Consider the following 26,590-nt stretch of genomic DNA (forward strand, 5'->3'; position numbering starts at 1 on the left):
TCGGGAGCTCTGTCTGGGAGGGGTTCCCACAGCTGTCTATGGTATGGCTGGGGGCAGGGTGTGGGGCACCTGGGCCCACCCTGCATCTGCCCAGACCCTCAGCGCCCCCGGCATGCCCTGACACCTTGCCCTGTCCCTACCCCTCCTGCTTCCCTGGGAGCCCCGTTTCTCCTCTCCCGCCCAGATCCCTTCTTTGGGGGAGCTCAGCAAATGGAGCAGGAAACTTGGGCCCTCTGCCTCCCTCTCTCGCCCTGCTCATTGGATCCGGAGCCTTCTCCGCTGGGAAAGCTGTAATTAGAGGGTGGATCCCTACAGACAGAGAGCAGCCCCCCCACCCCCACCCCCTAGTCCCTTCTAACTTTAGATCTCTTCTCTCCCATTCTCCCATTCTCCCTCCCTCTCCCTCTCCCTCTCTCCGGCTCAGCTCTCTCCATCTGCCTGGCTCCCTGGGACCCGTTCCCCAGCCTCAGGATGGCGTCCTCCCTGCTTGAGGTAACTGCCCCCTCCTTCCCCCAGGACACCAGCCTGGATCTTAATGGTCCTAATCCCTGTCCACTCCCACCTTCTAACTCACACAGACAGTTGCTGTGGTGCTTGTCACTTCCAGGGGTCAGAGGACGGGTCGGGGGCAGGAGGCAGAAGAAAGGGGAGGAGAGAGAGCAGGGCAAGGGGTCACGGAGCAGTCAGAGGAGGACAGAGGGGATTAGGTTAGAAGAAGGCATGGACCCCTGAGGTCCCCCAAGCACACCAAATCTGAGGAGTGAACTAGGGATCGAGGGATCGAGGGATCGAGAAAGGAAGGGGAGGGGAGTGAAGAGAGAGGAGTGGGAGAGAGATAAACTGGTAGGGGACGGGGGAGAGAAATAGGCCAGAGGACTGGCTGAGTGGGCACTGGGCAACAGTGAGTACATGGTTCTCTGGGGGTCCTGGCTCTCAGGACTCACCCTAAGCAGTGTCTTGTCTGGTTTGTAGGTGGGGAGGGGGCTGGGCTTCTGGGCTGGTAGCAGAGGAGGTGGGCAATGAGAGAAGGGAGAGGGCAGTCCATGTATGTGGGGGGGCTGACCAGAGGAACTGGGCCCAGGTCTGAGAGGCAACCAAGGAGGAGGGCCAGGGTCTGAGGCCGCCTGCCCGGCTCACAAATATTTAGCTTTCAGCCAAAGACAAACTCAGCTCTATTTTGGGAGTGGGAGGCTCCAGGGCGGACCGGGCCACTTCCCCTCCAGGCTGGGACCCCAGCATCCCTTGCCTCTGGCACTGAGGATGGAGGGAACTAGGGTACCATGGGGGTCAGGGCTTGGGGGCTTGAGAAACTGCTGACTCTGCCAGGGCTTCTGAGGGACTCATGGCACATCACAGTTGGAAAGGCGGACTCACAGTCACTCAGAGGCTGTCTGAATGTTCTGAGTTCTCCTTGCTTCTGGATCTCTGACTCTGTGTCTCTGTTACCACTTCTGCTTTCTGGGTCCCTCCATAGGAATTTGGGACCAGAGAGCCCTTCCCAAAGATCAACTCCCATCAGTGGCCTTGACCGTCTCTATTCTTGGGCCCCTCTGAAGGCCCCATGTCTGCTCCCAGTACACCAGCTCAGGTCCAGGCTGACTCATTCAGCCTTGCAGGAGAGGTGTGTGGGAGATGGACCAGGAGTCTCTTAACATCTGTGTTCACTGGCCTGCCTGTGAGTGTCAGAATGTAAAGCAGCACACCTGCACGTGTGCCTGGCTCTGTGGGAGCACAGGTGTGTGTACAGGCTGGGTCACCCAAGTATCTGTTAGTCCAAGTGGGGAATGGTGTGTGTAAGGGTGGTGGATAGGGAGCCTGTGCCTGAGTTTGAGGGAATGGCATGTGAGGCAGTGGGGTGGACACCATGACCTAGTTGGGGGTCCTCAGGGCTATGTCTACCCTCTGCTGCAAGGAGGCAGATTGCTCACCCCACCATCTCCCCAAGAGACTCATGATTGAGCCATCACTGAAATGCTGTGCTTGGAGCTTGAGGAAGCTGGAGGACTAAGGTGCATGGAAATCCTGGGTCCACCCAAAGCAGGGGCCGTGTCAATGGGCGTGGGCTTCATGCCAGAGTTGCCAGCGTGGCACTGGTGCCTGCGGGAGTGGCTGGGCCAGAGGTCTGCTGGAAAGACATGGGATCGGGGTAGCATTTGGCAAGAGGAGCATGTCCTGGAAACTGGACTTTCTTGTCCCTCACTCCCTGTAAGCTGGAGATGCCCCTAATACCAAGGCTTCCAGCCTCTGTCTCTTTCATCTATTTTGAGGGGCACCTGGGCCCTCAAGCTTCTTCTTATACCCCCATCAGGAAGTCCTCTTGGACAGTGGGAAGAACTTGGGGGTTCAGAGAGGGAAGCTTGACAGGAGGCTCACCTGGGCTGAGTGAGAGATGCAGAGGATCAGGGAGGAGGGAGAAATGGAGATGGGGGCTAATGAGGATGGAGACTTGGGAGCTGGAAGAACCAAACAATTTGGGAGGAGGCTGAAAGTGGAGAACTGGAAACTGGGACCTCAGGTGGCCAGTCAGCACTCAGATGTCCAAGTGAGCCTTCCCAGTGCGAGGTCAGGGGAAAGAGGGCGGGGTCCCCTCCCCATGTGAGAGTGAGAGCTGGGACAGCTCCTTGTCTTGTTCTTTCTCCAGAGATTCCCCCTTCAGTACTTAAAAACCTGTATTGGTGTGGTTGTCATTGTTTTCAATGGATGTGGGTGGAAGCAGGAGGAAAAACAACTCAAAGGTGGGCTCCAGCCCCCGGCTCCCCCACATGGGGACACAGACGCACATATTTAGAATCCGTAACCAGGACCCTCTCCCTAGTTCTCGGGAGAGCCCAAGCAGCACGACAAGGACACTGAGGCTGCGATGAACCTTAGCCAAGTGCCCAGCTCTTGGCCTCCAGAACCTTCTGAGCTGTCTGGTGCCCAGCTCCCCCTTCTCTGTCCCCCGGGCCCTGGGGCTCTCTGTTCCCCAGGGCGGGGGTCTGCTGTTGGCCTGGGGCTGCTTGCCTTCTCTCACCCCTCCTTCCCGCCCCATGGCTGGGTGGGGTCCTTGGGCTTGGCTGAGGCCCCTGTGGCCACAGTGTGAGGGCCGGGCGGGGGGGACCGCGTCGGCGTTTTTAAAAATAAACCGACCGCAGGGAAACCAACGGAGCCGGGCCAGGCAGGCAGAGGGGGAGGGGGCGGTCAGGGGGAGAAGGAGGGAGGAGTGGCCTGGTCTGGGGGTTTTCTGGAGCCCAGCACTGGGGGGATTTTCTCTTAGGTAGGAAATCTGCCTCCCCGGACCTCCCCTCTTTTCTTCCTTCCCCCTCCTTTCTTTTCTCTGCTTTCCTGTGCCTTCCTTGCCCAGTCTCTTTCCATCACCTCTCTTTCTTTGTTTATTCTGCTTTCCTCTCTCTCCCTCCTTTTGTCGCTTTTTCCTTCTCTTCTCTTTCCCGTCCCTGCCCGTTTCTGCCCCTGTGGACCAGCTCCCACTGTTTTCACTCCCTGCCCCACCCCCTACCACCAGGGGCTTTAAGGTCAGGTTCTCACCTTGCAGGCTCCTCTGCTCTGGTTCTATGGGTCTCTGCCCCTCTCCTTTGCACAATACGTTTCGACCTTTCCTTTCCACTAGGATTTGCCTCCTGCCCCAGCAGCTGCCCTGCCTTGCCCACCTCCGCTTGGGAGGTGGGAGGCTCCAGGGACACCCTGGCTGGGAAGGATGCAGGGCTTCTGTCATGGCCAGATTTGAGGACACTTTTGATGGTTCAAATTTGGGAGTCCATGCTGTCATCAGGACCTCAGAAAGAGGTCACTGGGCAGGGGAAACAGCAGGTTTCCCTTTGGGAGCAGGGCAAGGCTGGCGATTGCACACGCAGCCCTCACTGCAAGCCTCTAAACCTCAGATCTTCCTCTAGGATTGGTGTCACAGGCACAGACTATGCGCTAGGAGCTAGCAGGCTGGCCTGGGAACCCTGCATTCTTGGGTTCTTTTTCAGTTTTACTGGGAAGGTACCAGGCACATTTTTGCTGTTGTCGTTGAGGGCCCCCGACAAGGGACTATACAGGGTCAGCTTCTGACTTGCTTTTGGTGGGATTCTCAGTAATGGATGCCTATGCATGCCAGCCAGAAATCCAGGAGGGCACCATTTCCTTCTGGGATGCCCCAGAGCTGACTCAGGGAGGGGCACCGTGAGTTCCTGAGGGATGGTGATCTCGGGGGGCTTGGCCTGGTAGCAACAGCACGATGGGCATTTGGTATTCCTAAAAGACCCCTGTGCCCTGCATCTATACACGTTTCCCTCATTTCACTGTGCTGGAGGGGTCTCTACGTGTTAGGGGACACTGAGGCATGGAGGGAGGGGTGTGGCTGTGAGCCACGATCATAGCCAATCCAATTCCCTGCCCTGGAGGGGTGTGAGGATTTCAGCTCTCCAAGCCCTCCCAAAGGGGTACCAGCTGGCTCCACAAAGCAGGAGGTGCCTAATGCCCGCTTGAAAGACATTCTTGCCTCAGCCACAGCCCTGGCTTGGCGGCAACCCTGTTCCCTCTCAATGTCCCAGTGTCTCCGCCGTCGCTTCCTCTTGCTCCCTGGCCCAGGGTCCCTGCCAAGAGAAAGAGATTCCTTACCAGGGACATGAGGACACTGCTTTAGGGTGACTAGGCCACTGCCTTAGTCAGGAGATGAAGTAGAGACAGGAAGTGAATAAGGGGTCAAGCTGGGAAAACCTGGAACAGGGGCAACTACGGTCCCCTAAGACTTCGGCTTTTCCCCACGCTGCTCTTTCAGCCTCGTCTTTCCTCTCCAAGTCCCCCACCATGGCCTCTGCTCCCAACCCACTTCCAGGGGTCAGGATCCCTAATACTCACTGCATCCACGTGCTGCCTTGACCCCTGGCTCTTCTCATGGCTTTTTAAGAAGCATCCCCTGTTCCTCAGAGGCCCTTGCACATCCCCAGCATCACAGGGAGCTCTGCCTCCTGCCTGTTAGGTTGGGTGTTACCGCCCCTGTCTGGGTCCTCTGCTCTTTTTCCAGACTCCATCTGAGCTCTTCCCTGGGTCCCAGTCCTCACTGCCCATCCCCCTCCCTGACCTTACCTCTGAATCCCCGTCCTCTTCACCTCTCCCTCACCACCTTTGTTCTTCTGTTCTCCAGGTCTCCAGGCTGTGCAGCCCTGCGCATCTTCTTTTCTCCACCTAAGCACTGCTTCTCTCTCCCCACAGGAGGAAGCTCACTATGGCTCCAGCCCCCTGGCCATGCTGACAGCGGCGTGCAGTAAATTTGGCAGCTCCAGCCCTCTGCGGGACTCCACGACACTGGGCAAAGCAGGCACAAAGAAGCCATACTCTGTGACCAGTGACCTTTCAGCCTCCAAAACCATGGGGGATGCTTACCCAGCCCCCTTCTCCAGCACCAATGGGCTCCTCTCCCCCCCAGGCAGCCCTCCAGCACCCACCTCGGGCTATGCCAATGACTACCCTCCCTTTTCCCACTCGTTCCCAGGGCCCACGGGCACCCAGGACCCTGGGCTCCTAGTGCCCAAGGGGCACAGCTCTTCTGACTGCCTGCCCAGCGTCTACACCTCTCTGGACATGGCACACCCCTATGGCTCCTGGTACAAGGCAGGCATCCACGCAGGCATCTCACCGGGCCCAGGCAATGCTCCTACTCCTTGGTGGGACATGCATCCTGGGGGCAACTGGCTCGGTGGCGGGCAGGGCCAGGGTGATGGGCTGCAAGGGACACTGCCTACAGGCCCTGCTCAGCCTCCATTGAACCCCCAGCTGCCCACCTACCCGTCCGACTTTGCCCCCCTTAATCCAGCCCCCTATCCAGCTCCCCACCTCCTGCAGCCAGGGCCCCAGCATGTCTTGCCCCAGGATGTCTATAAACCCAAGGCAGTGGGCAACAGTGGGCAGCTGGAGGGGAGTGGTGGAGCCAAACCCCCCCGGGGTGCAGGCACAGGGGGCAGTGCTGGCTACGGGAGCAGCGGAGCAGGGCGCTCCTCCTGTGACTGCCCCAACTGCCAGGAGCTGGAGCGCCTGGGCGCTGCCGCAGCCGGGCTGCGAAAGAAGCCGATCCACAGTTGCCACATCCCGGGCTGTGGCAAGGTGTACGGCAAGGCCTCCCATCTGAAGGCCCACCTGCGCTGGCACACGGGAGAGAGGCCTTTCGTCTGCAACTGGCTCTTCTGTGGCAAGAGGTTCACCCGTTCGGACGAGCTGGAGCGCCACGTGCGCACTCACACCCGGGAGAAGAAGTTCACCTGCCTGCTCTGCTCCAAGCGCTTTACCCGAAGTGACCACCTGAGCAAACATCAACGCACCCACGGGGAGCCAGGTCCGGGACCCCCAGCCAGTGGCCCCAAGGAGCTGGGGGAGGGCCGCAGCGCTGGCGAAGAAGAGGCCAGTCAGACGCCCAGACCTTCCGCCTCACCGGCACCCCCAGAAAAAGCCCCTGAAGGCAGTCCGGAGCAGAGCAACCTGCTGGAGATCTGAGCTGGGTGGAGGTCTCCAGCCCCCTGAGGCTGCCTTACCAGCCTCTCCTGGCTCTGTGGACCACTGCTTGCGCCTCACCCCCTCTGCCCCATGCATGTTGCCCTTTGCAACTCTATCCATCTCCGCCTCTTCCCACCCATTCTGGGCCTGAGTATCACCCTGCATGCCTCCTCAGTTTATTTCCTCCCCTTGCCATGAGACCCTTCTGCAAACTCTCATCTCAGGCCGTCACCTGGTGCCTGATCTCTGCACTCAGGGCTTCAGAAGCTCTTTCCTGGCCACTGCACAGTTTCTCTGCTCTTACCAAACCAACTCACTTCCCCTCCATCTGGGCTCCCAACACTTCATTTCTCCATCTCACTAACTCCTTTACGTGCATCTTTTATGCCTCCCAAGCTTATTTACCACTATTCCTTAGCTTTCAGGCTCCAATCTTCTCAACTTTGTAGTCCACTGCCTTCTATGCTCCAGAGCATTTTTTTACAAACAGTCATGATGATGATAATGATAATTTATTGCCCCCTGGTGGCCTCTTCATTAGGGACCAGAGTTCGGGGGATTGGGGTAAGTGACCTGGCAGGGAGCAGGGTGCCAAGAGGGGGCAGACTGGTGGGGATCTGATCCCAAAGATGGGGTGACCCCAGGGTCAGGGAGGCTGCCCCCAGGCATGTATATTTAACCCCTATGTTCCAAGAGAAATGAATAGTAATAATAATAATTCTATTTATCTAAGTTATGATGACAGGTCAGGTAGAGTGAGCTGGGGAGGGAAGGGGGTCCATTTCTGCTATGGAAGTTTTAGCCAAATGCATCTCTGTCTAGAAAAAGTGATAGTGGAGATCTTGTTAATAGAACTATCATCAGGGTCTCAGTTAATGGTGTTTCTCTTAACGGAATCTCTAATAGAGTGAATTAGCTAGATCTCTGTTAATGAGTTGATGGGGTATCTCACAACTAAGGGATCCCTAATATTTCCAGTCCTGGCCAGAAGCTGTGAAAACTCAAGCCCTATGGAGGGGAGAACTGGAATGTACTCCAGATTCCTTGACCCCAGAGCAGGTTCTTCCACTGCCCCTCCTGACACCATGACCCCATTAGGCTAATCCCTTGTTGCCGCCTTTAACAGAGCTTGCAGCTGCCATCTTAGACATGCTCTATGGGGAAGCCCATCTAACCCAAGGAGGACATTAGTTTGGAAGTGTCTCTCCTGGAGAAAAGGCGAGGAAGGCTTCCTCTGGGATCAGATCAAGAAAATCGAGTATTTATTGAGTGCTTACTCTGTGCAAGGCACTGTGATAGGCTGGTGCCCAGAAGTCATGAGAAAGAAGAATTTATAGATCTAGGAGGACAGAAGTCCCCAAGCTGACTTGGGGTTGCATCCACAGGCCGGCAACCTGGGACTTCCGATGCTCCCAACTTCACCTCCAGTGACTTTTAAAGCCGCTTCGTGCCTTTGAATGCCTTTCCTGTGACTTTGGATCCTCCTTTTCTACTTCTTGCTCCCTCAAGGCCCCAAGTTAAAGGGTCAAAGCCGCCGGAGCTTGGGGAGAGGGTAATATTGTGGAAGGGAAGGGATCAAGCCCTCATGGAGTCTTTTTTTTTTTTTTAATTTAATAAATAAAAGTTTGATTTTACATTTTGTCATGCTGAGAGAAGAGGAAGAAGAGGGGAGAAAGGTGCGCCACAGGATTTCTCCTTGGCAATCCGGGGAGTCACCAGGGGCATTGTGTCCTGCCTCTTTGCACGTTACGCCTGGGATAGAATACTTCGGTTGTCCCGCCTTGCGGCGGAGGTGTTATTTAACAGCTCAGAGCTCTCTGCGGAGTTGGAAAGGCAAAGAGGTTTCTTCCCCGGCTCTTCCTCGGGCTCGGAACCAGCGGACCTGGCCCGGCATTAGCCGGGACGCGCGTCGGCCCCATGCGGAGTACCGCGGGGCCAGAGCCCGGCGCGGTGCGGCTCCCGCGGGCGGACCCGCCTGGCACGTAACCCGCCCCCGGCCCGGGGCCTGCAATCAGTCGTGCCCGCCACGGAGTTAGAGGCGGAACAAAAGGCACTCTGTGGCGGCCAGCCCCCAGCCACAATAGGGCTTTGTGCGGCCCCCGCCCCCTAGGGCTCCCCCGCCAGGCAGAGGGGCTCACCCGCAGCTCCCCCGGCCTGGGCCCGACTGCGGGCGGCGCCCCAGTCCGCCGGTACCCCTCGGGGGCTCGGGAGAGGCCCGCCGCGCTGCAGCGGGGAGGGGTCGGCGGGTCCCAGGCGGCGATCCGGCCGAGCTCGAGCTGCCGGCCCCCTTCCCACCCCGCCCCTATCCAGGTGCGAAATCTCCTGCCCTCGGGCGGGGCGCAGGGCTTCAAAGGCGCTTTGAAGAAGGATCGGAGTTCCGAGGACTCTCCCGCGGGCCGGGGGCCGCGGCGGAAGAGAGACTGAAAAGGGGCGGGGGACGCCTAGGCTCGCGGCGGCGGCCCGAAGTGGACCCCCGGGCTCGGCGCTACCCCGCTGGGCCGGCTCCTCGGGACCCCCCAGGGCCTGGCCTTCTCGCCTGCCGGTCTCCGCCTGTCCGGTGCCAGCTCCCACCCGCCGCAGCCTCGCGGTCGTCCCCTCCCCGGCCCCTCGGCCCCTTTCATCTTCCCTAGACTCCGCTTGGGGTTTTGCTGGTTTCTGGGAGATAAAAACCGCCTCAAATAGCGGCGGCGCGCTGCCAGGACAAACAGGGCCGGGCGGGCCATGTGCGCCTGGTTACCGGCCCTGGGCCGGGGCGCCGGGCTTCGGCGGGCCCGGGGAAGGGGCGGCGGGCCGAGGTCCAGGCACCCAGGCTCCCGTGATGCCTCCCGCCTCTCAAAGTAGGGGGCCCATTTTAGAAGTTTCGGGCAGCGGCAGGGGCGCTGCCTCGGTTTCCCGCCCAGGTCGTAGGGAGGGGCCGGGGTGGAGACCGCCTGCTGAGAGCTCTGCGCCCCCGGGACTGTGGGTCTCAGTCACTGTGTCGCCGGGGCCACCGCGCCCCCTGGTGAAGTTAGTGGAGAGTGCGCTAGGTCCGGACTAGCCTCCCAAGACTCTGGAAATTGTGAAAAATCATTCAACAAACGTTAAATAAGCTGTATGGGCTTCCCTGGTGGCTCGGACCGTAAAGAATCCGCCTGTAATGCGGGAAACCTGGGTTCGACCCCTGGATTGGGAAGGTCCACTCCAGTATTCTTGCCAGGAGAATCCCCGTGTACAGAGGAGCCTGGCGGGCTACAGTCTACGGGGTCACAAAGAGTCGGACACGACTGAGCAACTAAGCGCACACATGGGAGATGGTGACTGTGTGTGAATACACAGAGCACCGTTTCCTTCTCTCCAGGTCACATTACTGGTAAGAGGCAGGCACCTAACTGATAATTATAAAGCAATCTGTTGGTGAAAATCAGGCTTCTTTGAAGGGAGGGTGGAAGGTGCAGGCCCAGGCTGTAGTGAGTTTTGGGGGTTGGATGGTGCCAAGGTTAAGATACAATGAAACTGTTTGTGGGTGGGACTTCCCTGGTGGTCCAGTGGTTAAGAATCCGCCTGCCAGTGCGGGGGACACGGGTTCCATCCCTGGTGCAGGAAGATTGCACACGAGGAAGAGCGACAGCAACTTGATAAAGCCCTCACACAGCAAGGAAGACCTGGTGCAGGCAAAAATAATTACATTAATTAAAAAAAAGTTTGGGAGTGGCATCTCACTGTTCTCCACAGATCTGTTGCAGTCACAGACTCCCACTTTCCCTTCAGTCCTATACTGCTTTCCTGTCTCAGCAAGTGCTTTCTCAGCCAGTTTCTCCAAACTACCCCGTTTTCATATTCTGCTCTTTTACACCTTCTGTGACTTCCTAGGCAACAGTAAGCTAATGGCCAGAGAGGGTACTCACAGTGTTGTCTGTTTCGTATCACCTGGGGACTTTTTGGAGCTACAGCTTCAGAGCTCCACCCCAGAATTTGTATTTTAACAAGATTCTCAGATGAGTCCCATGTTTATTAACCTTCTGGAACCCCTGGTTTCCTGACTCAGGGTATAAAGCTTGAGGGAAACTTTTCATGTAGAAAAGAGGGGCAGACAAAAATATTAAACCAGAATGTCTCTCCAATGAGGCTGGTTGCTCTTGGGAGTGGGGACTATGCCTTACACAGTTCTGTGTGCCCAGAGCCTGAGCCTTGGAATTGTTGAGTGTGTGTGTGTGCACACACGTGCACGCGTGCACGCACGCATGTTCGGTCATGTTCAACTTTTTTCGACACCATGGACTGTAGCCTGCCAGGCTCCCCTGTCCATGGAATTTTCCAAGCAAGAATACTGGAGTAGGTTGCCATTTTCCTCTTCAGGTCATCTTCCCCACCCAGGGATCAAACTCTTGTCTCCTGCATCTCCTGCAGGGGGATTCTTTATCACTGTGCCACCTGGGAAGCCCTGGAATTGCTTATTAATATTTGTTAAATGAATGAACCAATGTCCAGGGTCACCTAGTTTGTGGCAGAGTTAGAGCTGTTTATCTCCTGTATCTGCTTAGTGCTTTACAATTTATTAAATGGCTTTGTTTTCATTTTTATGTATGGGAAACAACCATGTGTGAGTGCCCTCTGCAAGTGAGGGAACTGAGGCTCAAAGAGTTCAATGATTTTCCAAAGTTACACAGCTGTGAGAAGAGGAGCCTGCAGTCTGCATTAGACTCCAATTCTATTAATAACTCCATTGTTATGAATTAGAGTAAGATAAATATCACTTAAAAATTGCAGCATAGTTGATATACAACATCGTATTAGTTTCAAGTGTACAATTCAGTGATTTGATACTTTTATAGATTATACTCCATACAGTTATTATAAAGTATTGACTACTTTCCCTGTGCTATATTGGCTACAATGTTTCAAGTGTACAACGTAGTGATGTTATTTCTTTACACTCCACACAAAGTTATTATAAAATATGGGCTATATTCCTTGTGTATTGCTGTTGTTCAGTTGCTAAGTCGTGTCCTGACTCTTTGTGACCCCACCAACTGTAGCCCTTCAGGCGCCTCTGTCCATGGGATTTCCCAGACTGGAGTGGATTGCCATTTCCCTCTCAAGGGGATCTTCCCCGACCAAGGATTGAACCACAGGTTCTTGCCTCTCCTGCTTGGCAGTCGGATTCTTCACCTGGGGAAGCCCTGTGTTGTCATTACATCCTTGTAATCTATTTTTTACTTTGTAGCTTGTACCTCTTAATCCCCTTCACCTATTTTTGCCCCTCTCCTCTCCATCTCACTTTTATTCTGAAGGCAGAATTCCCGGTTTTGGTATTTTTAAGGTCCGATCTCCCCTGTGCCTCACTTTCCTTTTAGTAGTATAACAGTATCCATCTCATGGAGTTGTAAAGATTAGTCAAGCACTTATCATAATAAGTGCTCAGGAAATATTAGTTTCCCAACTGTTCCCGCTTTTCCTTCCAGGAAGCCTAACCCTGTGGCCTTTAGGTTCTGGCGGGCGCAGTACTTTCCCTCCTGACTTTCCTCCTAAGGGTGAGCGTCCCTCAACTTTCCAGCCAGCTGCCCGTGATAAGAGTCGGTATTTTCCTCTGGGCGATTCACAGTTCTGGAAGGGTTTAATTTAATTAGGTACTTCCCTGAACGTGGCTTATTTTGGGCTTTTCGAGTGCTGAGAGTGAGTGGGAGACTATGCTGGGGAATTCGGAACTGGGAAAACAGCAGTCTCACAGGAAACAAAACAAAACAAAAAAACCCGCTCCGACTCTTAACTAGGGGTCAGCGCTGCGGCTGTGTCGGCGCCGCTCCCTGTCCCACCGCCAGGCGGCGCGCCAGGACGCCGGAAGTCGATCCCAGAACTGCGCATGCGTCCTTCTTCTCCAGTGCTCTTCCGTTTACTTTCTTTGAGCTTTGTATTGCCGTTTGTCCCATGCGCCTACCCGTACGCATCCGAATCTAGCCCGGGAACTGAAAGTCAGAGGAGCAGGGATCGGGGAGTTTTCTGATTCCGGACGTCCTCGGGACCGGCAAGATGTGCTCCCTGGGGTTGTTCCCTCCTCCACCGCCTAGGGGACAAATCACCCTATACGAGCACAATAACGAACTGGTGACAGGCAGTAGCTGTGAGAGTCCGCCTCCCGACTTCCGGGGCCAGGTGGTCCGGGCGAGGAGGGAGGGACCTTTAGGCATGGGGGGCGGTGTCGGAGGGTATGCGCGAGGCAGCGTGGGGGTGGGGGGCGCGTCGCGGTCCCCAGACTGGAGGATTGGAAACAACCTCTCCCAGGGTGGAGAAGAAGAGAAGAGATGGAATGTGTTTTAGAGCTGGGATTGGAGGATGAGGGATGCTGAGGAGCTGTGGGGCGGGCCGAGCGGGGATGGAGAGAGTAGGGGCGAATCTAGGGGCCGTGACTGTGCAGGAGGACTTCTGAAAAGTTGGAGACAGTATCTGGGACAACTGGGAAGGCCCAACCTGGGGAGTTTTTTCCCCCGAGGTTTTCCTGGCAAGGAAAAGGAAGAGAAATGGACGTTTATTAAGCATTTGCGTGGAAGAAAGAGGCTCTGAGTCAGGTGTTCTCCACAAATGTTTTAATAATGTGATTTAATAATCACAGCATCCCTATGAAATATTATTCTGGTTTTACCGATAAGGGAGATAAGACTTGTTTCCCCAGTTCCACAAGTGTTTCTTTTGTGGAAATGGGAAACAGGGGGGTTCAGTAGAGATCTGGGAAGGAGAACTCACTCACTGTCATACCTCTCATTTTTGGCTATAGTGGATCAATCTTCCTGTCCTAAACCTGACTAAGGAGCCCTTGAAGACCCCTGGAAGGCTGGACCATGGCACAAGAACTGCCTTCATCCACCACCGGGAGCAAGTGTGGAAGAGATGCATCAACATTTGGTGAGACTTGGCAAAGGGTCTCCTGGGCCACTGGCCTGCAGATCCTGGACGCAGTGGTGTCACCACCTCTCTGCCCTGGGCTTCCTGGCTCTCTCTAGCTCAGAGCTGTCTGTCATTCAACACATCAAATTATCAGTCCTTTCTGTGGAACTCAAGGCTGTGCAGCGGTAGTTCCGTTTCATCTCCAATGACTTGCTTTCCTTTCTGGTTTAATTATGTAAACTGGATCCCTCACGTCATTGTCACTTTCTGAGCCTTTACCTGAAGCTCAGAAAGGATAGGTATAAGGTTGCAGTGAATAATCTCATACATGGGTCATGCATTTTGTATGTGGATTCAGTTCCTGGCTGTGCCGCTTTTTAGCTGTGTGACCTTGAGCAAGTTACTTAATCATTCTGTCCCTCAATTTCTTCATCTGTAAAATGAAACCTGTCTTACAAGGTTCTAGTGATGATTAAATGAGTAAAACACATATTAATCCCTTCAAGAGTTAGCCATTATTAGCATTATCCTCATCATTGTATGTAGGGGTTCAAAGGGTATGTTCATTTGTAATTTCATGAGCTGTTGCCATACAGTCCTCCAAGTTGTACATATTTATAGACCCACCAGCAGTGAGAAACTATGCTCCAAAAAAACCCTAAAAATGAAACAAAGCCAAAAAAGTGTATGAGAGTGCCTGTTTTCTGACACTTGTCTTATCAAACTTTGATATTTGATTTTGCATAACAGTTTCATTTGCATGTCTCCTTGAGTGAAGCTAAACATCAGGTTGTGGTCTGAAAACCCATTCAGTCCTGGATTCTGTCTTGATTTCTGCCTCTATCGAGCTGCTGCTTCTCTTCTTGCTGTCGTGGTGTTTTTTTCTTTAATATTTATTTAGCTGCTCTGGGTTCTTGTTGTGCAGGATCTTACATCTTCGTTGTGGCATTTGAGATCTTTTAGTTGCGCTGCAGGATCTAGTTTCCTGACCAGGGGCTGAACTCCGGCCCCCTGCATTGGGAGTATGGGGTCTTAGCCACTGGATCACCAGGGAAGTTGCTTCCTGCTGTCTTTTATATGAATAGCTGTTTTTTGTTTTTTTTTTTAAGTTCTGTTTATTTATTTTATTTTTGTTGCGCTGAGTCTTCAGCTGCTGTGCGGGGGCTATCTCTAGTTGTGGCAAGCAGGGATTACTCTTTGTTGTGGGGTGCTAGGGCTTCTCATTGCAGTGGTTTCTCTTTTTGCAGAGCAATGGCCCTAGGCATTCAGACTTCAGTAGTTGTGGTACACAGGCTTAGTTGCTCTGCGGCCTGTGGGATCTTCCCAGTGCAGGGGTCAGACCTGTGCCCCCACATTGGCAGGTGGATTCTTAACACTAGACCACGGGGGAAGCAATGTCCCTGCTTTTTAATATGCTTTCTAAGTTTGTCATAGCTTTTCTTCAAGGAGCAAGCGTCTTTTAATTTCATGGCTGCAGTCACCACCTGCAGTGATTTTGGAGCCCCCAAAAATAAAGTCAGCCACTGTTTCCATTGTTTTCCCATCTATTTGCCATGAAGTGATGCGACTGGATGCCCTAATCTTAGTTTTTTGAATGTTGAGTTTTAAGCCAGCTTTTTCACTCTCCTTTTTCACTTTCATCAGGAGGCTCTTTAGTTCTTCGCTTTCTGCCATAAGGGTGGTGTCATCTGCATATCTGAGATTATTGATATTTTTCCTGTCAATCTTGATTCCAGCTTGTGCTTCATCCAGCCCTTCATTTCACATGGTGTATTCTGCATATAACCTAAACAAACAGGGTAACAATATACAGCCTTATTGTACTCCTTTCCCAATTTGGAACTAGTCTGTTGTTCCATGTCCGGTTCTAACTGCTGCTTCTTGACCTGCATACACATTTCTCAGGAGGCAGGTAAGGTGGTGTGGTAATCCCATCTCTTGAAGAATTTTCCACAGTTTGTTATGATCCACACAATCAAAGGGTTTGCTGCTAAGTCGCTTCAGTCTGGCATAGTCAGTAAAGCAGAAGTAGATGTTTTTCTGGAACTCTTGCTTTTTCTATGATCCAGTGGATGTAGGCAATTTGATCTCTGGTTTCCTCTGCCTTTTCTAAAACCAGCTTGAACATCTGGAAGTTCATGGTTCCACGTATTGTTGAAGCCTGACTTGGAGAAGTTTGAGCATCACTTTGCTAGCATGTGAGATGAGTGCAATTGTGCGGTAGTTTGAGCATTCTTTGGCATTGCCTTTCTTTGGGATTGGAATGAAAACTGACCTTTTCCAGTCCTGTGTCCACTGCTGAGTTTTCCAAATTTGCTGACATTTTGAGTGCAGCACTTTCACAGCATCATCTTTTAGGCTTTGAAATAGCTTAGCTGGAATTTTATCACCTCCACTAGCTTTATTCGTAGTGATGCTTCCTAAGGCCCACTTGACTTCGGATTCCAGGAAGTCTGGCTCTAGGTGAGTAACACACCATCGTGGTTATTTGGGTCATGAAGATCTTTTTTGTATAGTTCTGTGTATTCTTGCCACCTCTTCTTAATATCGTCTGCTTCTGTTAGGTCCATGCCATTTCTGTCCTTTATCGAGCCCATCTTTGCATGAAATGTTCCCTTGGTATCTCTAATTTTCTTGAAGAAGAGCTCTCTAGTCTTTCCCATTCTGATGTTTTCCTCTATTTCTTTGCATTGATCACTGAGGAAGACTTTCTTATCTATCCTTGCTGTTCTTTGGAACTCTGCATTCAGATGGGTATATCTTTCCTTTTCTCCTTTGCCTTTAGCTTCTCTTCTTTTCTCAGCTATTTGTAAGACCTCCTCAGACAACCATTTTGCCTTTTTGCATTTCTATTTTGGGGGGATGGTCTTGACCACTGCCTCCTGTACAGTGTTACAAACCTCCATCCATAGTTCTTCAGGCACTCTGTCTATCAGATCTGATCCCTCGAATCTGTTTGTCACTTCCACTGTATAATTGTAAGGGATTTGATTTAGGTCATTCCTGAATAGTCTAGTGGTTTCCCCTACTTTCTTCAATTTAAGTCTGAATTTTGCAATAAAGAGTTCATGATCTGAGCCACAGTCAGCTCCTGGTCTTGTTTTTGCTGACTGTATAGAGCCTCTCCATATCTGGCTGCAAAGAATATAATCAGTCTGATTTCAGTATTGACCATCTTGTGATGTACATGTGTAGAGTCTTCTCTTGTGTTGTTGGAAGAGGGTGTTTGCTATGATCAGTGCGTTTTCTTGGCAAAACTCTATTAGCCTTTGCCCTGCTTCATTTTGTACTCCAAGGCCAAATTTGCCTGTTACTCCAGGCATCATTTGACTTCCTACATTTGCATTCCAGTCCCCTATAATGAAAAAGACATCTTTTGGGGGTGCTAGTTCTAAAAGGTCTTGTAGGTCTTCATAGAACTGTTCAACTTCAGCTTCTTCAGTATTACTGGTTGGGGCATAGACTTGGATTACTGTGATATTGAATGGTTTGCCTTGGAAACAAACAGATCATTCTGTCATTTTTGAGACTGCACCCAAGTACTGCATTTTGGACTCTTTTGTTGGCTATGAGGGCTACTCCATTTCTTCTAAGGGATTCTTGCCCACAGTAGCAGATACAATGGTCATCTGAATTAAATTCACCCATTCCAGTCCATTTTAGTTCACTGATTCCTAAAATGTCAATGTTCACTTCTGCCATCTCCTATTTGACCACTTCCAATTCCACGTCCCTGATTCATCGACCTAACATTCCAGGTTCCTATGGAATATTGTTCTTTACAGCATCGGACTTTACTTCCACCACCAGTCACATCCACAACTGGGCGTTGTTTTCGCTTTGACAGCAGGGAAGCCCTCTGCTATCTTTTTAATGTTGGTCCTGAACTGGACTTGCACCACACCTTGGTGTTCACTTGTCTGTTCAACACCCTCAGTCGGATATTCTACAGGCTTCACACACTCAGCACGTTCAAAATCAGTCTGTTTTCCTCTCTATGCCAGTGTCTTCCTTGTGTTTTTCGTCTTAAGGAATGCCCTTCCTAGTCATATAAGAATAAGTGGTTTGAATGTAGGCTTTGGGACAGACAGACAGATTGAATCCTGACTCTGCTTTTTCCTACCTAGTTCACCTTTGATAATCAACCTTTCACACTCCCTGTTCTCTCATCTAAAAATGCAGACGATAACAATCCCTGTTGTATAGGGTTGTGATAATAGCTAAGTTAGATGTTGCGTGTGAAGCTGTAGCCCAGCCCTGGCACAGTGTAATCAGTGTTGGATGCTATAATTATCATCTAGGTGTTTCCCTTGATATTGCTCTTTACCTTACTAATGTTGAATTAGTCCTCCAGTCCTGTCCGTTCTACTTCCTCAAGCTCTCAAACTTGTCCTCTTTTCTCAACCCCCAGTGGTTCAGGCCACTTTGGCGTTTCTTCTAGATTCCTGAAGTATCTTCTTAATCTATTTCTTTCTCCCATTCTTGTCTCCCTCTAATCTGCAGCCAGACTGATCTTTCTAAAATGTCTGTGTGATCAGTTTATTTCTCAACTGAAACTCCTTCAGTGGCTTTCCATTCATTGTCTTCGGGCAAGTCCTGACTCAATCTGCACACAAAGCTCTGACAGACCTCTGAGCCTTAATTGTCTCATTGAGGAAATGGGTAGAATGAAAGGACAGTATAAAGTGTTTGACATATAGTTGCCACTCATTAAATGGAAGTGCTCTTATTTATTTTTTAAATATTTATTTATGTATTACTCACTTGGCTGCACCAGGTCTTCGTTGCAGCATGCAGGATCTTATAGTTGCAACATGTGGGGTCTAGTTCCCTGACCAGGGATGGAACCTGGGCCCCCTGCATTGAGAGTGTGGAGTCTTAGCCACTGAGCCACCAGGGAAGTCCCTGATCTTATTCTGAGTACATGTTGCTTGAATGAATGAATGAATGAATGGAGGAACTTAAAGGGGAGACTGAAGGGATCAAAGCTGTCTAACTCACAGTTCCCTCTCTCCAGGCGTGATGTAGGCCTTTTCGGGGTGCTGAATGAAATTGCAAATTCAGAGGAGGAGGGTAAGTGTGTTTACCTCCAGCCTTCTCTAGTTTTGTGGTTGCCATCTCCCCTCCATATTCTCCGTAATTCATCCCAATACCTGTTGGCCCAGCGCCTTTCCCTTTAGCCCTGTATTTCTGGCCCAGTTGTCTCCACTGGTGCTATCTTCTCTCACCTCTACCTACCCCTCATGCCGCAGAGTGGGTGTCCAGATCACTTGTTGGGTGGAAGGGCCTGGAGAGTGCTTGCCCTTGCTCAGCCCTTACCTAGCAGGGTGCCCAGTGAGAGCCCTGTGAACGATTTAATCACGGCTGCTTCCTCAACCCCACAGTGTTTGAGTGGGTGAAGACGGCATCCAGCTGGGCCCTGGCACTCTGTCGATGGGCCTCCTCCCTCCACGGGTCCCTGTTTCCCCATCTGTCTGTAAGTTTGGCTTCTGCCACTGGCCCTCCCTGTTGCTACTCCTCTACTCCTACCATTTTCTGTGCCTTAGGTTCAGGCTGTGATGGGAAGATGGCAGAGGGTGGGAATGGTCCAGCTCCCCGTGGGAGCTTTGAGGGGATAAGCTCCCTTTGTCCCAGGGCATCCTCTGTCTGCTTTGTTATTACAGCTTAGGAGCGAAGATCTGATTGCTGAATTTGCTCAAGTCACAAATTGGTGAGTGTACCAGCTCTGGGGCTTTTGTTAAAAGGAAGTCCTGAACCTTGAAACTTCTTTTGGGGAGAGGGAAAACAAGGCAGAGACCCCTCCCACCCCTTCCCTGACTGTTACCCATGTTCTCGTTCCTTCTAACCTCCCAGTAAAGAAAGAAACAGCAAAAAATGGTAAACGGTCTCATGTGGAAGGCAGCCTGAGCTCTGGGCCCGGGTATGGTGAGGTGCAGTTCGGACTCTTCACTCTCACTCCTGCCCCAGGTCCAGCTGCTGCTTGCGGGTCTTTGCATGGCACCCCCACACCAACAAGTTTGCCGTGGCTCTGCTGGATGACTCAATCCGCGTGTATAATGCCAACAGGTGTGTGTGGCACGCTGGGTGGGCTCTGACTCTTTAGTCTCCATTTCTCAGCCCCCTCTTCCTTCTCCAGCTCTGGTGCCCGGGGAGTCCTGCAGTTCCTGAGCCCGCTTCGATGGCTCTTTTCAGAACTGGGGTCAGGGAGGCCCCACAGCTGGATGCATCCTCTTTCCAAACCCAGCCTTTATCCTGTCCTCTGTCCCACTGGACCCCCAGGCGCTGGATGGCCTGCTTTCTTTTCTGGATGTCTGTCCTCAGTTATACTCCGGTCCCCTGCACCTCAGCGTCCCTGATTGACTCTGTCCCCTCCCATTTCACCCCAGCACTATAGTCCCCTCCCTGAAGCACCGGCTGCAGCGCAATGTGGCAGCCCTGGCCTGGAAGCCCCTCAGTGCCTCTGTCTTGGCTGTGGCCTGCCAGAGCTGCATTCTCATCTGGACTCTGGACCCCATGTCCTTGTCTACCCGGTGAGTCCCAGCAGTCTCTTACCTTGGCCCGAGGCCATGGGGTGGTGAGGAGGTCTGGGAGGAAAAGTTCTTTATCCTCACAGCACTTCCCATGGCTACGGGAGAGCAGACCTAAGGCCAAGGTGGAGGTTCTACCAAGCGGTATCTAGAGAAAGGGGCAGAATAGGGGCTTCTGGGAGTGTGGGGAGTGTGCACCTGTGGATCATGAAGTGGAAAGAAAGTCTCTTTGGGAGGACTGCCAGATGCAAGTTTAACAGAAGGGAGAAAGGCAGTTAATGTAGATATGGAATTAATAGGGATTTGAGCTGAAACCAGTGAAAATGGAAAAAGAATTTAACTAAATCTAACTAACTAACTAGAACTAACTAAATATAAAACCAGAAACTGGTTCTTTAAATTTTGAATAAAGATTTTGGCTCACTTTATTAAGGCAAAAGAGAAAATCAAAGTATACTATTTTCAGAACGGGAAAAAAGAGAACCACGATATGGAAGAAAATAGAATTATTAGAGAATATTTTATACATTTAGACCAGCACATTTGAAAATCTAAGGAAATGTTTGATTTTCTACCAAATATGTGTTACCAAAGTGGATGAGTTGTACCACTAAAAACGGTGCCAGACTGAGATGATTTTCTGATAGTTTGTCTAATTGTCAGAGAAAAGATAATCTCCATGTTATTGGAAGTAACCCAGATCATAGAAAAATTTGGAAAGCCTCCTGATTTGTTTCTTCCTTTTAATAAACTTTATATGGACAAAGTTTTAGATTTTTGGAAAAGCTGCAAAGATAGGACAGAGGGTTTGGCTATACCTTCACAGCATTTCCCCCATTGTTAATATCTGATATTACCATGTTATATCTGTCAAAACTAAGAACTGACATTTGAACGTTGTTATTAACTAAACTGTAGACTTTGTTTACATTTCACCAGTTTTCCCATTAATGTCCTCTTTCTGTCCCATCCTGATTTGTTTTTTATAAAGTTAATGTGACCCTAAAACTGAAACCTGACAATTACTGATTTTAAAATCCTAAATAAAAGACTATCAAAAAGAATCCAAAAGCATATATTTAAAAAAAATTTTAACCTAGTGGAATTTTCCAGAAATAGAAACTATTTACCATTAGGACATATATTAAAATGATTTATTACACTGGCAAATTAAGGGAGAAAAATGTTTGTATTAATAAATGCCCTTGAATAAGCAGACATCCTGCTGAATGCATAAAGTAAATAGGAATACAAAGAGATGACCTAAACATAAAGAGTATATACTCAAAATGAGTGGCTGCCATATTAAACAGTGAAATAGGAGATACTAAAAGTTTTTCCAGTAATGTCAAGATAAAGACAGAAGTATCATTACCACCATGTTAATCAACAGTAGTTTTCGGTGTTCTTGTGAGTGCAGTAAGACAAGAAAAAGGAGTGTGGTATAAGTCTTGAGAAAGATAAAATTAATTTTTATTTGGAGATATGATTTTACACCTAGATAAAACAAGAGATTCAACTAAAAGAAACCTGTTTAATCTGGTAAGAAATGTAAGTAGTACCGTAATTGGATCCAGGAAACTGAAAAGGTCATAGCTTTCCTTGTACTAGTAAGAATCAGCTGAGAAATTGTGATGAAAAATATGTTCTATTACAACAGGTCCAATAATTACTATAGGTTACTAGGAATAAATTGTTAAATTTATTTAATGTTAGACATCTGAAGAAAGTGGTTGAAGAATATTAAAGGAAAGTGAAGTCGCTCAATCATGTCCAATTCTTTGCGACCGCGTGGACTGTAGCCTACCAGGCTCCTCTGTCCATGGGATTTTCCAGGCAAGAATACTGGAGTGGATTGCCATTTCGTTCTCCAGGAGATCTTCCTGACCCAGGAACTGAACCCGGGTCTCCAACATTGTAGGTAGACGCTTTACCGTCTGAGCCACCAGGGAAGTCAATATTAGACAAGAATATTAAAACAAAAGCTTAATTAATGGTGGGACATGCTGTATTCCTGGATAGGAAAATTTAATCATAAAGATGTCAAGTTAAGTGTATTTCCGGTTAGCATTCTACTGAATTGTTTTTGTGAACATGACAAAATGCTATTTAGAGTTTTTATGGAAGCATAAATATGGAAGGATAGCCACGAATGTTTGCAAAGGAAGCATATTGAGAGGAGACTTGCCTCTAGGTATTGAAATGTTTCATGAAGTCACAGTAATACAAAGATATTGTCATAAGACAAGACAGACAGATCAGTGTATCAGAACAACATTCAGGAACAGATCTAGGAATTTATGGAAATTTAATACATAATGAATTTGGCTTGCATTGCAATAGACAAGTTCAGATTTCTTTTTTTTTAAGTGGTTTTGACAAAATTGGCTATCCATTTAGAAAATGATAAAGTTCGGCCTTGCTTCACATTTTATATACAAATAAATTCCAAGCTGATAAAAAAACTAAGTGTAAAAATACATAATTAAAAGGACTAGAAAAATACATAAGATTTTTTTTTTGCCCATTCAGAATGACAGTATTATTAAAATTGAAATGTTTGATAACATCCATTATTAGCATGAGTAGGAAAAATGGCATAGTGTGGTACAAACTTTTTTTAAATTATTTTATTTATTTTGGCTGCACTTGGTCTTTGTTGCTGTGTGGGCTTTCTCTAGCTGCAGTGAGCAGGGGCTATTCTCTAGTTGCAGTGTGCGAGCTTCTTATTGCAGTGGCTTCTCTGATTGAGGAGCACAGGCTCTAGGGAACACAGGCTTCAGTAGTTGTGGCGCCTGGGCTCAGTAGTTTCGGCTCCCAGGGTCTAGAGCTCTGGCTCCGTGGTTATGGTGCACTGGCCTGTGGAATCTTTCTGGACCAGGGATTGAACTGGTGTCCCCTGCATTGTGAAGCAGATTCTTAACCACTGGGTCACCAGGGAAGCCCCACAAACTTTTCAGAAAATAATTTGTTGGAAAAAATTTGTTGGCATATTTATCTTTTGAAAGGTGCAATTCCACAATGCCATTTTAATACTGTATTCTACACAAATAATGACATGAGTACATAAAGATATAAAGAATACTTTTGCAGTACTATTTGTAATTAAAAAATCACCAACAACTGAAATGTCTGTGGAAGCACGACTGAATATATTATAGTTCATCTATTCAGTGGAATACAGTGAGGCCACTGAAAAGAATGAGATGGATCTCTGTAAACTGATGTATTATAAAATTAAGAGAGTAACTGTAGACTGGTGACCTCATTAGAGCTAAAGGTGGGTGTATGGTTGGGAGGAAAAGGGACAGAGTGGCATTAATTCAGATAGTAGCCTGCGCTTTTTGGGCCAAGTATGTCGCTCTGGAGATTCAGAGCTGACTGACACAGCTGGTGGCCTCAGTTTGTTCCCAGCCTAGTCGGGGAGGTTGCCACACGCGCCATCTTTGATGAGCAGAAAACGAGGCAGAGCACCGAGGAGGGAAGGTAACTGTGACAAGGAAACACAGAGAGAGAGGTTTGGGAGCACAGGATGAACTCTGAGGAGTGGCAGATAACTAGAAAGATAAGAGATGGGAGCTGTGAGGTGATGTCATGGGTTATCCTGGCCTCCAGGCAGGATGGTCCTGTGGAGAGAGGGTTCTCACCCAGAGCAGAGCATGCATCTCCCCAGCCCAGTGCCACCGAGCTTTCCTTGTCACAAGTTCTTGTCTCTTTCGGACCTCCCGGATGGCTCAGTGGTAAAAAATCTGCCGGCCAGTGCAGCAGACACAGGTCCAATACCTGATCCAGGAAGATTCCCACATTCTTCAGAGCAGATTAGCTTGGGAGCCACAACTATTGAGCCTGTGCTCTAGAGCCCAGAAACCACAACTACTGGCCCACATGTCCTAAAGCCCATGCTCCGCACCAAGAAGCTCCTCTAATGCAGCTAGAGAAAACACCCACATAGCCACAAGGATCCAGCACAGCCAATAAATAAGTAACGGGAATAATAAAGTTCTTGTCTCAGGTTTACCCCCTTTCACCCTTTCTGGGCCTCCTGGTAGTGACTGCCCTTGCTTCCTTCTTGTTTTCCTTTAACTTCCATTATTCTTATTCCTGCACTCAGAGGGGCCACAGGGATTGGGCACTTTTAGCAGGCGGAGGCAAGGGAATAGTCACAAGGCTTTCTTCTTGTCTTCTGACCCGACACCGTTTCCCTTCTGCAGACCCTCTTCTGGCTGTGCCCAGGTGCTCTCTCACCCTGGGCACACACCCGTTACCAGCTTGGCTTGGGCCCCTAGTGGGGGGCGGCTGCTCTCAGCTTCCCCTGTGGATTCTGCCATCCTGGTAAGTTGGTCCCCACGCCTCTTGGGGTCACTTCAGCCACATCCCTCAGACTTGAGGGAAGAGCTGCCTTTGCCTGGTGGTGGGAAGTACGCTGGGGGAGGTGAGGAACAGTTATCCATTCAGTCTTAAACTTATCCAAGGTGCAGCACCAGCACTGCTCCTCACATGTAAAATTCTGCTGTTTCCTCCTATTGCAACCCTTTCCCACTTCCTCCCCTCTCTAATTCTTTGTACCTCAGGGAAGGGGGTCTGTGGGGTGTTGGGGATACTGTCTCCCTGTCTCACTCTCCCCGCCTCTCTCCTAGGTATGGGATGTCTCAACAGAGACCTGTGTTCCCCTTCCCTGGTTTCGGGGAGGTGGGGTTACGAACCTGCTCTGGTCCCCAGATGGCAGCAAAGTCTTGGCTACCACTCCTTCAGCTGTCTTTCGGTGAGTGTGGGGAGAGCGGGAGTGGGCAGGAAGGACGTGGAGAAAGGCACTAGGCTTCTGTAACTTCAGCTGCACAGCCTCTGTCCCCATCCCCATTCCCCTGAACCTGGGACTGACAGGCAGGGAGGTCTGAGCTGTGACACCTGGAACTCTAAGCTGTGGCCTGCTTCTCTGGCACAGAGTCTGGGAGGCCCAGATGTGGACTTGCGAGCGGTGGCCTACCCTCTCGGGGCGATGCCAGGTAGGAGGGAGTATGCGCTGCAGGAGCTGGGGAGGAGGTTGGCTCTACTTCCCCAGGCGTGTCCCCCCACCTCCTCTACTTCTCTTGCGCCTGTGCGTCCTTCCTGTATTCCCATAGCCCACCCTTTTCCTGCCCTTTGCTCCCTGACCCCAGACTGGCTGCTGGAGCCCTAGTGGAAACCGCCTGCTGTTCACAGTGTTGGGGGAACCACTTATTTACTCCTTGTCATTCCCAGAACGGTGTGGTGAGTCAGGGGCAACACTTTTGGATGCACAATAGCTGGGGTAGTCGGAGGGAGGAAAGCGCCATCTGGAATATGCTGCTTTGAAGGAAAAAGGGAAGTAAAGAAGCGTTGATGCCGGTGATGGAGAGGAGATGGGGGAGAGGGGCCCTTTTCCTATACTTGAGAGCGCCTGCTCTGATCCACAGGTGAGGGAAAGGGGTATGTTGGAGGCGCCAAGTCTGCTACAATAGTGGCAGATCTGTCTGAGACCACCATACAGACGCCACATGGCGAGGAGAGGTAAGCTGGGTGGGTGAGGAAGGAGCGGTGAGACAAAGCCGGGAGGGACCACGCAGAGCCCCTCAACCTGCTGTTCTGACTCATAGACTTGGGGGAGAGGCCCACTCCATGGTCTGGGACCCAAGCGGGGAGCGGCTGGCTGTGCTCATGAAAGGTGAGAGGTGGAGAGGAAGGCCTCTGTGGAGGCTGTGCCATCTTCCCAGTAATCAAGTGTATCCGTGTCCTGGCAGCAGTTCTGCTGTGCCCCTGTCCTGGGATTCGGCCTCCAGAGTTCCTTCCTGTCCCTCGTCCATCTCTTACAGGCAATCCTCGGGTCCAGAACGGGAAACCAGTCATCCTCCTTTTTCGCACTCGAAACAGCCCCGTGTTTGAGCTACTTCCTTGGTAAGTGCTGGGTTCCTCACTGGCCCTCCCATACCAGACCCACATCCCACTATTCCTGCCTGCTGCCTCCAGCTGCCTGCTCCCCTTCTCTTCTTCGTCTAGTGGCATTATCCAGGGGGAGCTAGGAGCCCAGGCCCAGCTCATCACTTTCCATCCTTCCTTCAACAAGGGAGCTCTGCTCAGCGTGGTGAGTAGGCCAGCTGCTGGGCTGCAGGAGTGGGGAGGAGCTGAGGGCCACGGCTGCTGGGTGGCTCTGCCGTAAATAGCCCTTCTTTGGGCCCAGGCTGACTTTGCTCCCCTCTCTCTGCAGTGCTGGTCCACAGGCCGGATCACCCACATCCCTCTGTACTTCGTCAATGCCCAGTTTCCACGCTTTAGCCCGGTGCTTGGCCGAGCCCAGGAGCCCCCTGCTGGGGGTGGAGGCGCTATTCACGATCTACCCCTGTTTACTGAGACATCCCCAACCTCTGCCCCTTGGGACCCTCTCCCAGGGCCACCCCCTGCTCGGCCCCACTCCCCTCACTCCCACTTTCAGTAATAAGAGTGTCCTTTCTTGTTTTCCACTTAATTATGAAACTCTGTCTTTTCCAGTGAGTTGCACTGGGATACACTGAAGGAAAAAAAAGGCATGGACTTCGGGTTTAGATCTTGGCTCTTTCGCTTTTTAGTCACTCCTTGTGAATCGGGTCATTATTTACCCTTAAGAACTGGATAGTTTTCAAATGATTTGAAAGCAAAACTGAGAAAATACCTAGCACCAGCTCTGGCACGTAATACATGTTGCACTTTCCCCAAATTTAAGCTCCCAGAATAGTGCAGAGCAG

General features: G+C 50.7%; 2 protein-coding genes across 2 annotated transcripts; both read left to right on the top strand.

Moving 5' to 3' along the window:
* On the top strand, positions 412-8,105 carry SP7 (Sp7 transcription factor). Its single transcript, XM_005679904.3, has 2 exons — positions 412-492; positions 5,197-8,105. Exons 1-2 carry the CDS (start codon positions 472-474, stop codon positions 6,469-6,471), a joined length of 1,296 nt encoding a protein of 431 aa, XP_005679961.1. The 5' UTR covers positions 412-471; the 3' UTR covers positions 6,472-8,105.
* Positions 12,346-26,334, top strand: AAAS (aladin WD repeat nucleoporin). The gene is made up of 16 exons (XM_005679907.2): positions 12,346-12,600; positions 13,220-13,347; positions 18,347-18,402; positions 18,714-18,805; positions 18,993-19,039; positions 19,297-19,395; positions 19,716-19,859; positions 24,068-24,188; positions 24,494-24,618; positions 24,799-24,859; positions 25,013-25,103; positions 25,289-25,382; positions 25,469-25,536; positions 25,685-25,766; positions 25,869-25,953; positions 26,077-26,334. Exons 1-16 carry the CDS (start codon positions 12,478-12,480, stop codon positions 26,302-26,304), a joined length of 1,644 nt encoding a protein of 547 aa, XP_005679964.1. The 5' UTR covers positions 12,346-12,477; the 3' UTR covers positions 26,305-26,334.

Source organism: Capra hircus, chromosome 5 (assembly GCF_001704415.2).
Source record: "Capra hircus breed San Clemente chromosome 5, ASM170441v1, whole genome shotgun sequence".
NCBI classification, from domain to species: Eukaryota; Metazoa; Chordata; class Mammalia; order Artiodactyla; family Bovidae; genus Capra; species Capra hircus.

Coding starts and splice junctions, on each gene's coding strand:
- SP7 (XM_005679904.3), top strand. CDS start 472: ATGGCGTCCTCCCTGCTTGAG. Junction 493..5,196: donor TGGCGTCCTCCCTGCTTGAG/GTAACTGCCCCC, acceptor CTCTCCCCACAG/GAGGAAGCTCACTATGGCTC.
- AAAS (XM_005679907.2), top strand. CDS start 12,478: ATGTGCTCCCTGGGGTTGTTCCCTCCTCCACCGCCTAGGGGACAAATC. Junction 25,383..25,468: donor ACGCCACATGGCGAGGAGAG/GTAAGCTGGGTG, acceptor TCTGACTCATAG/ACTTGGGGGAGAGGCCCACT. Junction 25,767..25,868: donor GTGTTTGAGCTACTTCCTTG/GTAAGTGCTGGG, acceptor TTCTTCGTCTAG/TGGCATTATCCAGGGGGAGC.